The 13,070-nt window shown below is 38.3% G+C and overlaps 1 protein-coding gene across 2 annotated transcripts in view; it reads right to left on the reverse strand.

Annotated features, from left to right (window-relative positions):
* The window catches only part of CADM2 (cell adhesion molecule 2), a 123,640-nt gene that overhangs the window by 57,004 nt on the left and 53,566 nt on the right, over positions 1-13,070 (reverse strand). For both annotated transcript variants that reach the window (XM_086631286.1, XM_086631278.1), the window contains exon 5: positions 8,153-8,331. In XM_086631286.1, coding sequence (XP_086487412.1) covers positions 8,153-8,331 — 179 coding nt within the window. The remainder of the gene's footprint in view (positions 1-8,152; positions 8,332-13,070) is intronic.

Genomic DNA, 13,070 nt, shown 5'->3' on the forward strand with positions numbered 1-13,070 from the left:
ATTTATCAACAAAAAGCAATTTCAAAGTAGCTGCCTTGTGAGTGTTCAGGGATAATAGCTGGACAATTCATCCATAAAATTAAGCCAACAATTCCACCATCAGTTTCTTGACAGAATTCTTATACCTGAAAACATCAACTAAACATTTTTCTTCTTTAGTCCAATAATAAAAATTGTATTACACAATGATTTCTTAATTCATCTGATTGTGCAGCATTCATGTGCATTGTGCTTTAAGGTGTGGGCCACCTCTTTTAGGGTAACCGAGAGTTTTCTGGAAAAGTTAATATTAATATTACGATAATGATTTAATACCTTAATGTCCTTTTAGACCGTTGATGTATATGCAAAAATCAAAATATTTCCCCACAAATCGAAGGGCTATGCTTTGCAGAATAACACATGAATGAAATTCTCTGTGTGTTTACAATGCTACCTTTATCATAGGGTTATAATGAGTTTCTTTCTTAGGCTTGCTACGACGAAACCTCACTCCTCCATATTTCAGCTTTTGCAAGAAAACCATCCAGATGCTGTGGATTTCAAAAAATATGATGAAGAAAAAAAAAAAAAAAAAGATCTCTTCCTGGATAAGTTACTAGACCTCTGGTTGGTTGGTTGTTTTTTTTTGTATGTGTGTGGGTGTGTTGTGTGCATTTGGTGTGTGTGTGTGTATGCAGGCATGCAGAATGGGGAAGAGGAAGAAAGAAAAAGAAAAAAAGAGATGGTTTGGAAGGAAGGAAGGCTTTTGAGAAGAAGAAAATCTTCAAGAGCATTCTTTATTTATTTTTCAGCTGAAAGCTCAGGCTCCTCTGTCTGTGAGTTGTCTTCTGTATGTTTTAATGTTATTTTTACTTTTTATAAGATGGAATAGGAGAGACTTTTCACCTCTTTTTAAGGACTCAAAACAGAGATACCCTCTTTCTTTTAACTCAAACACAGAGATATAAGAAAAAAAAAATCTCAAAACTAAAAAGCATAGGTATTCACATGCATAGAATTTCAAATGTAGTCCCAGGCAGTCTTCTGAGCCTCATATTCTTGATATGCCTTGATTGCTGTAAGGGCAAGGTTGTTTTTTTAATAAAACACCCTCTACTGTAGCTCTACATGTTATTATTGTTCCATTACACCATGAGTCTGCTCAATTCTCTTTTCCCAAAGCCCAAGCTTTGTTCAGTCAAAGGGTAGGATTTTCCCATAGGCAATGAAAGTCTTTTGTCTGAGATGTGTCTGTAAATGAGATGTTTCAACTCAGTAACTATAAAGAAGGAAACTTTAGAAATTGTCCAACTACCTCAATGTCTAGGAACTTAACACCAAAACAGAGGGCAACTAGATTATTGATGAGCGTGCTGCTCCACGTGGGTGATGCTTCTTTCCCTTTCCACCTCCCTCCTGTCCCTTCAGTGACTATTTTTCTGTGTTTTTTGAGATATGTTTATGAGGATAAAGTATACAAAAACAGTGCATGAGAATTATCAGAGGCCAGTAGTGAAAATATTTGCAAACCAGGAGATTTATTGCCTATCTGATAAGCTTAGTTTTCAAAGAAATAAAAAAAAAAATCTCACCTCCTCAGTTTTATTTCAAATTATTTTTCTACTCAGTTTTTACTTTCATAGAGTGAGAGACGTGCAAGTGAATTACAGAAATAAAGGAAGGAGAGAGGCCCCTATGAGAACATCACAACAGAAATGAAACATAATAAACTGGGATAGTATGCCGATGAACAGATAAAGAAAAAGGAATCTAGAATAGAGAGTGGTATTGGGGTTCGTTTCATTTCAGGGGTGTTTTGGATTCCACAGAGTTTCTACTAATTTAAAGATAAACTTGTATAGAAGTACAAGCGCATAGTGCTGGAATTATGGGTGGCCACAGAAGGTGAACTTCTATAAATGTATTTGGAGGCAGGAGTTAATAAGCTAAGGCGTCTGGTGCAAATTTGGCATAGTGCTGTTCCAGATATGGAGAACAGTCAATCACAGAGATTTACTAGTAGACAAAAAAAAAAAAAAAAAAAGAAAAAGAGACCAAGAAAGAAAGCAGAGAGGATACAATGGACAGAAATCCAGGAAATGCAGAGTCTAAGGTCATAACTAGAAATTGAGAGCAAGGTGGAAATACCGGAGAATCTATTGAAGGGAAGCAGCATGAAAATAGGAGTGATTTTAACTGCAATGCAGCAATCAGACTGGAAAATGGCAAAATGAAGGTGGAAATGAGAACATTCTAGAGATAAAAACAGCTGTGGGACTTAGAAGATGATACAAGCAACTGGCCTAAGTAAGAGAATTTAGAACAGGAGATGCACTGGGATTTGAAAGGAACTATGGCAGTAATGGTAAGACGAATGAGACAGTGCCATTGGAATGCAAACGTGAACACTCATCACAGCGAGATTGTTCCATATTTGCAGCACGAACAGCAAAGAGGCCAAATAGATTGGAAAGTTGGGAAGTGAAGAGATCAAGCAGCTGGCTTAAACAAACAAAAAGGAATACTTTTTCCTCAAAGCACATAATTCAATTCAGAAGCTTGTTGCCACAGGTTATTATGAAAGCTAAGATGATGAATGTTTTCAAATAGGACTGGACAAGCAGGTAGAAGACAAATACATCATAATTCAAAGGAAAGGTGCAGCGGGACCTTTAGTCTTACACATTATAGGAGATCTTCTGTTTGAAAGTACATTTCAAAATATTAATGAGGATGTAACTCAGTCTTTCAGTTGCCTTTATTTGAAAAAAATAGCTAGTCCAAGAAAAAAAAAATAAAAATTGAGAGGCTGAAGCCAAGGGAATATGTCATGCCACTTTTTATTCTCCAGAGATGCTGAGTTACTGGCTCGATTGCTTTCTACTGTCAATGTCCACGTGGAGGCCTGTGACGAGTGGTGCTCCTCAGGGGTCGGTACTGGGACCAGTGCTATTTAACATCTTTGTTGGAGACATGGACAGTAGGATTGAGTGCACCCTCAGCAAGTTTGCAGATGACACCAAGTTGTGTGGTGTTGTGAACACACAGGAGGGAAGGGATGCCATCCAGAGGGACCTTGAGAGGCTGGAGAGATGGGCCTGTGAGAACCTCAGGAAGTTCAACAAGGCCAAGTGCAAGGTCCTGAATGTGGGTCGGGGCAATCCCAAGCGCAAGTACAGGCTCGGCAGAGAATGGATTGAGAGCAGCCCTGACGAAAAGGACTTGGGAGTGCTGGTGGATGAGAAGCTCAACATGAGCCGGCAATGTGTGCTGGCAGCCCAGAAAGCCAACCGTATCCTGGGCTGTATCAAAAGAAGCGTGGCCAGCAGGTCGACGGAAGTGATTCTCTCCCTCTACTCAGCTCTCGTGAGACCCCACCTAGAATACTGTGTTCAGCTCTGGAGTCTCCAACACAAGAAGGACATGGAGCTACTGGAACGAGTCCAGAGGAGGGCCACGAAGATGATCAGAGGGCTGGAGCACCTCTCCTATGAAGACAGGCTGAGAGAGTTGGGGCTGTTCAGCCTGGAGAAGAGAAGGCTCCGAGGTGATCTCATAGCAGCTTTCCAGTACCTAAAGGGGGCCTACAGGAAAGCTGGAGAGGGACTTTTTACAAGGGTGTGTAGTGATAGGACAAGGGGCAACGGATTTAAACTGAAAGAGGGGAGATTTAGGTTAGATATAAGAAAGAAATTCTTTACATTGAGGGTGGTGAGGTACTGGAACAGGTTGCCCAGAGAAGTTGTGGATACCCCATCCCTGGAAGTGTTCAAGGCCAGGTTAGATGAGGCTTTGGGCAACCTGGTGTAGTGGAGGGTTTCCCTGCCCATGGCAGGCGGATTGGAACTAGATGATCCCTGAGGTCCCTTCCAACCCTAACCATTCCATGATTCTACTGCACATCTAAATGTAAGAACTGCCTTGACCATCCACAGCTGCTGATTCATGTTAATTTCCATATTGCTTTGATAGATAATTGATACACAGCATATTATAGCTCTGAATATTTCAACTAATTGAATGCGTGTCTTTAGATTGGCAAATCAGGATATTTCACCAAGGTACTTTATTTCAAACAGGTCTGCAAATTATCAGACACTGCTGTTTCCATTGAGAAGACTTCCCAATGATGTAGACTTCTGTCACCCACTCAATATGATGTTGAACTTCAGCAGTAACATCCAGAGGTTATGAACTACTGCTACATTCTTAACAGCTGTGTCTTCAGTTTGATGATGATGGACCACTTCCTTTCTCCACTCTAGCTAAATCAATGCAGTTATTGCCTAAGCTTTGCAAGTTGAATTTATGTTTTTGGGTTGAAAATCATAAGTTTGACAGTTAGCTCTGTTTACTGATGATTAATGACTAGTATTTGGACAAAGGTAAACAAAAATTTTTAATAAATTGGAAGAGAGTGAAAATTGCCTGGGGCCCATTACCAAAGAAAGGGTGCAATATATCTAGCTGGAATGTGCACTTCTAAAGCACTAAGCTCACCAATTAGAATACAGAAATGACAACAGCTACAGGCATTAAAGCTTGTGGCTTTGTTACTGTATGAGACAAATGTTTGAGAAAACTACATGGCTTGCCTTTGTATTGCTGCCTATAAACTCCGACTTGTGCCCACCTTCCTGGCTCTTGGAGTGTTTTCTTGACATTTATTATTAACTATAAAAGTTAAGAAAAATGAAAGTAGCAGCCGTATTGATTCAGCAAAGCAGCATGAGCATTTTTAATAACCCATGCCTTTTACCTGATTCAAAGATATTCAATTTCTCTGAAGTTTGATTTCTTTAATTACACTACAAATCTAAAAAGACTTTTTAAGTTACCAGATACTAATTATATTAGACAGACTGCCATTTATCTGCTTATAGCAATATTTATTTCTACTCCCATCGCTTAACATCAAAACAGTATTATTACCTCATAATCATTTACAGTGGGAAAAAATACTACTTTTCTGTGTAATTTTGTGTCTAGGTTAGTCCAGTTAAAAACATGAGACACTCTTTGCTTGGTTTGTATAATTAATATGTATAAATACTTTGCTTACCCTTAATTTCTAATTATGATAAACTGTACCTTCCATTTTTAGGCAAGCTTCTCTCTACACTAAAGCTGTCTAAATCTCTTCTGAGTTAGGAAGATAACTTCAGAAATTGAGAGAATTAGTAGATTGAGTCCCACTGAGAGAGGGATTTCATAGGGGAAAAAAGGAATAGAAGCCAGATGGAACTATTACAACCTTAATAAACAGAAGGATAGAAAATCTGTTGAAGTGAAAAAAAAAAGAAAAAATGTAGAGGAAATCAAGGCATGGAAAATAAAAGAAAAGCTCTGAGTCAGGTTACACTCCCCTGACTCTGCAGAGGATACCTCCCATTGATGTCCTCTGCCTTCTCACACAAGCTTGCCTGGGAAAACTGAATCAGCCATAGTATCTCTCTCAGCATGGACATGTGATTGTCATTCTTTCTTTTCATCACTTCAACTCCTCTGGGCTTGAGAGTTTCCTAGAAATATTATTAGTTGTTAAGCAACTGTGGAACTGGACTTCCAGAGGCTCCATTAAGGCAGTGGCTACTAGCACTCGGAGCACTTATGCCTTACTCCTTACAGATCTGGTACGTCACTTTTCCTAGAGTTTACCTCCTTGACCTACAATTTAAAAAAAAACTCTTGTGAAGAGATTGTCTCCTCGTGCAGATCTCTCCCCTCTCCTCTCCCATGTCTTTGTGAACATACTTCCCCTTACATGAAATCTGGCATGTAACTGTACTAGAAACCTAACGCTCAAGGTAAGAAGGCACACTTATAATATAAATCAGCTCTAACAAAGGAGTAGAACAAAAAAAAATGAATTACATCAACACATTAGGCACAGGGGAAGTGATGAGAAATCAAAGGATGCTCCCAGACACATACAGGAAGATATAGAAAAAAAGAGTCATCTATTAAATGGAAGAACGTATCTCAGAAAATGATAAAAAGTAGGTTTGCTAGCCCCTGGGGAGAGGGAGAGAGATCTTGTATAATTTTGGGAGGATTATGTTTCACTAGAGACATTTGTGAATGTAATGAGGGGTAAGACACTGCCTAAATTTATCTATACAACTGATTGTGCTACACTTGATAAAATAATTGTGTCAGTCTCTTCTCTACTTAAAATAAACTTAACAACTCTGAAATGCAGTAAGTTATTAAGAACTAAATATCATCACATACTCTGTCACACTAGTCTCATTGTTTCAGAAACCTCAGAAGCACCTGACATTTACATTCTTCAGTTCTAACACTGGAATTGCAGAAATGTAATTAGGAAAACTCTGGTACTCATAACAGAAAAGGTCAGCAATGTGCAAGCTAAACCTGATAACATGCCTAATGTGCTGCCAAACATAACAGAATGCTTTCCTGATAATGAATGATTTTACAGACTGCCATGAAGTTGTTGCAAGATAATCAGATCAACAGGGAGCATGCCACTATGCAAAAGACACATAGGAGATGGTGAAATATTCTTTGATAGAGGTATATTGCAAAGCCACCACTGACAGAATAATTTACCATTATAAAAGGCCATGTTTTCAGAGATAATCACATAAATAAATTGGGCAGAAAACACAAAGGACACAAGTTTCAACATTCGGTCAGTGCAGAAGCCATTACCTCATTGAAGGTAGCGCGCTTTGTGCCTGCAGCCAATAACCAATACAACACCACCTCCGGGATGTAAAAGATTTTTTCTTTTTCTTTTCTTGTAGTAATCAATGTAAGTAGAGGTTAGAGGGTTTAGTTTTTCTGTTTCGCTTTAATGCAGAGATACTCACTCAGTAGTACAGGCTCTGTGTTCCTCATGCAAAGACCTCTTCCTTACTTGTGCCACTAATCCTACACAAACTAATAGTGAACTTTAAGAAAAATGAAAAGTAATCTAAGGGGTTCTTTTGATAAATAACATTTCATCAACAGTGGCAAAAAGTAGCTCATTACTGAAAGCTGAAAGTTGCACTTATTAAAAGTTTTCTGCCAAATACCTAAAGGCGGGCTAAACCATTAGTGAAAAATGTTTCTGAGACCTTACAAACATCAAAGAAACATATATTCATTATACCTGAATTCATCATGAGCAAATAAAATCTATATAGTTCCTATGTCTATTTACAGACTATAATTTGTATTAGATTGTTTCACTTTATTTTGTCATAGTTACAAGAAGTTGCATTTGTTTAATAACTAGAGGAAAAAAAGTACCATCAGGAACTAGAGTGGAACCTTCACCTCCATATTCACTTAGGTTAAAATTCAAATTATAGAACTCATAATCTTCCAGGAATTCTCACATGCATATCTGTATGATACGATATGAGAATAGAACATTACGTTTTGAGACTGCTAGATCCATAGTGCAAAGCTGTGTTAAATGCTAACTTTTTATTACAGTTTCTCCTTCGTCTGAATTATATCAATCTATTTAATGATCTATTTCATAAAAGCCAGCTAGTCTTTTCACGTGACACATATTGTTGCCTAACTAATTAAGGAAAACAAATCAACTGTAATTTAATGTGAAGCTTTTTATTTTTCGATTTTATTAGAAGAAATATCATGAATTTAGGACATGACATATTTTGGGAGGATTGACTGTTAATGATAGGTCAGATGATTATCAGCTAACTTGTATAAGATGCATTTTCTCAGTAGCAGGCTACAACTTGTGTGAAGAAAAGTATCTGATTTCCTGTCTTTGGTGGTCTATTAAAAATGAAACAAAAAACCTCAAACACCCATCTGTCTGGTTTGTCCATATTTCCCTTCCTATATCCTTTTGGAATCGGCTTTATCTAAACAGGGTGTGCCTGAGGCAAGTATTTATCAAACAGTACCGACATACTGCAAAATATTTTTACAGGTGCTTACTTTGCAAAAAGTTCACAACATAAGCAAATATGTTTTGTTTAAACTGTATGAAGAGAGGCGTGCCAATAAAAGGAAGTAAACATACTCCCCACAACTGGATAATAACATCAATAAAAGCACAATTATACTTCGAGCTTTTTCTTGCTATCCTTTAGGTAACGATCAGAAGCAATTGATTGTCTTTTCTTGAAATGCTACATATGCACAACATGCACCAAAAAGCTAACGAGAACACACTCACCATGTACTATCAGGACATATTCTGTGCTGTTTCGGCCAATAGGATTTTTTGCTTCACATCGGTATGTGCCATTGTCTGTTTTGTTTAGGAAACTGATGCTTAGGACCCTGCCATTGACAACCATTCTCTCTGGATCCGGTAGTTCTCCACCGTCCTTTGTCCACAGTACTGGTTCTGGCCTGTTGGATCCAAAGTAATGCATTTAATCAGATATATGAAGCATGTATATGCACCATGCACATCAGAAACAGTAGCTTCAGAAACTTATGAATAGTAACCTGCCATCCAAGAACATTCAATGATCATTTGAGTTACTGGATATAACAAACTGTGACTATTACAACCTCACCATCCTGGATGGGAACTACTAAAGAAAGTGGAAGAACAAGCAGGGAAAAGAAGGGAAACAAAAGAAGGAAAGAGAATGGTACGTGAATAGGGCAAGGTCTTTCCTAAATTAAAAAACTGTTATTGCAAGGTTTCATGGCCCACAGTTCGGCAAGATGCTTGGCAAGCTAAGTGAAATCAGCTTTCCGTTTGTGTGATGAGCAATATGGTCCTGTGTGGCTAACAGGCATCAGAAATCATGCAAGCAAGCTGAGGTAGATGTAAATGGTTTGTAAATGGAGTCTAAAATTATTAAGGCCATTCACATTCACAAGTGCACTTGCATGCGCTGAGTGTTTTTCCTGAACCAGGCATATCAGTCTCAAAGCAGCACATCTTACACACAATCTAAATTTGTTCCTCTTGCTGCATTGTGTCACGGCCCATCCCTTTTTCCACCCTTTCTGCCTCCTTCCCTCAAATAATTGCTTGTTACGCATGTTATCACAAGCAATGTAAGATTCAACTTAAAATCCTGGATTTCCTTCCTTTGTGAAACCTTTCCTCTTGTGCCTCATGAACTCACATCAAACAAGCCAAAGGCAAAGCACTGACAGTGATAATGCCCTCGGCAGGTTAAGGGCACCACAGAGAAGGAATTGACCATCTTGCAGATTTACATACACCTTCCCACTGGCAAGTGATACCTAACTCTTTCCTAAAGACTCTCAAGAAGCTCCACAGTTCATCAGATTTGCTTAACAGACAGCAAGATGTATTTATTACTGGTATGCAGTCTTACATGTAACAAGATCTACTTTGAAATTTACATGAGGGAAATCATCAAAAAAGACAGGTCCATGTCTGGAAATGAAAAGTCGGCTTACTGACCCCTGACTATCTCACAAACAGACAGAGCATCTCAGGTCCTTAAGATACTGGTCACTAAAGCAAGATATACACAGCCTGGGGATTCACTGCTACATTACTTGTATCTGGTAGCTTTGTACACTATAACCCAAATAGCAATCCCTTTTTTTTTTAGGTTTTTTTTTACTACTTAAGTAATTTCAGTCAGGAGTTCTAGATTTGCATGTTTATTTGGTAGGAGCATGTTACATTATACTTTCCTACTGAAGTATGCAGCTGTATGACTAAGCAATAAAACAAAATATAAAGCGCTGTTATAAAATCAGGAGCTGATAAATTAGTCACCAGTCTTACTCAAGAAATGCTTAATTTCATTAATTTAAGCAAGTGTTTAAAGCCTATTAAATATAACAAGTGTTAAGAATGAGAATTAAACCAAAATACCTAAGGAGAGACATTTTGCCAAAATATGGCCTCATGCACAGGGAGACTAAATGACTGCAAAGATGTGATACTCTTTTAAGTTAGGCAAGACATGTAAATAAAGCCAATTTTTCTGAAATGCACTTAACTGCTATATAATTTCTATTACTTTTTGAAGTATAAATACTATAACTTATGATTCTTCTGAAAGACAACAGAGATTTATACACATTTTCACAATATTTGGATGACTTCTTGTTAAATCATAGTTGAACTTGTTATCTAGACTGGCTATTCTCTGAAGTTATGTTTTTTTAGAAAACAAGACTCACACAATTTTAAACGAAGGATTAAGAACAATCAGTGTAATGTGCTTTATTTATACCTTACTGTAAATATGTCTTAATACTCTTCCTAAGTGCACTTTCAGAAACTGGTATCTAAATACACGACACACAATATACACACTTCCTTTCTGCTTAATGCGAGCAGGGAATCTAGATGTCCATGCTGTTGCAGAAACATTGCCCTACAGAGTTCACAACATTAAAGTGTGATTTGCTTTGATATGTTGGGGTGGATTTGTTCAATTTTCTAGCAAACTCCTCATTGTTCCCCATTTACCAGTTTACTGTGAATCTGTAATCCCAGGAGTGGAAACTCTGAAACACTTCTGCTACAGTGTGCACGATTACCTTCATAAATGGCATGTTAAAGCAACTTCTGTGCAGTGGTAATTTATGGAACTTACGTTTTAAATTGAAATTAGATGGCATATCCTAGGGGAAAACCCATAGGATAACAAATAAGTATGAAATGGAGCCTTAGACATAAATTATTCAGGGAGCTTTGTCGCATTGTAATATACCAACTCTACTCTTACACAGAGTGCTTAGCTATGGCTGCAAAGGAAGGTGGCAGAAAAATTATGTCTTAGAGAGGCAGATCTACATACTCTGGGTGTTGGGGAAGCTGCTAATTAACAGTCAATATTAAGCCATCCTGTGCTGGCTTAGTGGCAGCAGCAGAGCAATTCCTGGGCAGCCAGCTCATGGTCAACATATCATGGTGGCTGGGCACAGCTCTCTCTCTCTTCATCTCACTGCTCTCAGGGAGGACAGTGTCTAAAGCAGCAATTCTGTCACAGCAACAAAATTAAATTTTGCCTGCACTGCTGGGAAACTTTGAGACATTCCAGTCTAAATAATTCATTAGTTAGGCAGAAGTGAGCTAAGAACACGAGACACGCTCACGCACCCAGACCAGCCCGCTGCTGTGGTCAGCGACAAGAGGAGCGGCTGTTTAAGGGAAGCATGCAAGTGTGGCCATTTTCTGTGGTCCATTCCCCCTGTACTCCGCCAGCATCCACAATCATTCTATCGGGGATGCTGGAGGGCACATCTCTTGTTCTCTTTTGTATCTACTTAGTATTTAGACCTGTTGCCTATGAATGTCTCTAATATCTTTTTGAATCTGCTTATACTGTCTGTCAACCCGGCCTCCTGTGGCAACGAATTCTGGAAGTTCCCTACCTGCTGTGCAAAAACGTATTTACTTTTATCTGTCTTACACTGATCTCTTAGCAGTGGCAATGAATATTGCAGGATATGTTAAGTAACGCTTCTGCATAATATAACCTTGTTATGACAGCCTTGTACTTAGTAGGCCTCTCTCCTTCCCTCTTTCTGTTTATTTGAATTTGATACTTTCTGAGATTACTAGCAGGGGGGAAAAATCACAAGAAAAAAAGTAAAGAAACTGAATTTAAAGCATATTGGCTATTCCTTAACAATTGCTTTAGTACCTTCATTGTCTAAAGCACAAATGCAGCTGAAACACTGATGGAGAAGCTTTCCTCTGTGACACAAGGCACAGAGAACTATGATTTCCCCATAGTTTATCCTACTGAAACAAGTTCATGGGTGCAGATCCAGACAGAGGTTCTTTCTCTTACTCAACATTTTGAACGGGTTCTGGTTCAACTGGGGTATATTCAGGTTTGACGTTCTAAAACAACCAGCAAATATGTACACTCCTAATATTGCACATTTTTCTCCACTGCATACATCTCTAATATTGCCAAATATCAGCTTTTCTTCACGTAGTAAAGAGTTGCCATAATGCTATCTACTACTGTGTGGACTGGACCAAACAGAGTATCCCTCTGCCTCGCACTTGTGCTGACTTCAAGTTAAATCACACTTACCAGTTTAATCCCAATTTTTCTCAGACAATCCTGAAAACTTCTTTCTTGCAGCACAATAGCTATAAAGTCAGAAAGAGCACCGTGGCCACTAATGGAATTGCTTGTTACTACCTTCACACATTTCATGGCACAAACAAGCTCACTGACCTACTCTGTCCTAACAGGAGCATGCAGCCTGCTAGTACCAATGCAGTCACCCAAAGAACAAGTCTGTTCTCTCTTCTTTTTTTCCCTTCCATCTTGGGTGAGAGGTGCTTCTCCATATCCCTGGTTTAATCCCTCCCATGTGGATGCGGTTAAGCAGAAATGAGCTAAATGAGCTATGCTACCACTGAGAGCCTTCACTGGGTTGAGGGAGGTAGCAGAGCTGAAGCACCAAGATGCTGTTTTCTTCCCCAAAACACAGCTCTGCTTCTGGCTTACCTATTCTAATTTGCTCCCAGTGTGACACCTTTTAAAACAAAAACAAACAAATTAAGCATGCTGTACTGAAGAAATTCTTTCAAAGAGATAGCTCAAATGTGACAGCCCATGCTATTTCTTTGGCTATTATGTATTGCTTTTAATGATTTAGCTTTGTATGCAGCTATCCACAGTGGCACTTTCAGGACTGCGTTAAACTGAAAGCCAGAGATACGAATCACAAGCACAATAAAAATCCTTAATTATGACCAATGACTTCTCTGCCAGCCCCCCAAAGGAAATTTGAACTCTATACTCTCTCTGAAGAACTGCTAAATGGGCTTAGATTTTCGTATAATTTATGTTTAATCCTAGTAGAAAAGCTCAAAAGCTTTCAGTAACTGACTTGCAAAAGGGAACCATTTTTTTAATATAAATAAATTATTTTCTTAACTATCTTCATGTTAGCCCCAAAATGTGACGTAAAAAGCAACAGAATTTGGTATTGTTTCCTAGACAAACTGAAATGGGGCTGCAATTGAGATACAAAAAAAAAAAAAAGATATTATGTTCCAGGATGATTCATGTTTTATACTGCAGAACAGGAGTTCTCTTGCAAGTAATTTAACAAAGAATTTGTAAATAAAGTGAAATTATTTTCTAATCCTGAGGCTAAGAAACCCTTTCTTC

This window comes from Tauraco erythrolophus, chromosome 1 (genome assembly GCF_009769465.1).
Source record: "Tauraco erythrolophus isolate bTauEry1 chromosome 1, bTauEry1.pri, whole genome shotgun sequence".
NCBI lineage: Eukaryota > Metazoa > Chordata > Aves > Musophagiformes > Musophagidae > Tauraco > Tauraco erythrolophus.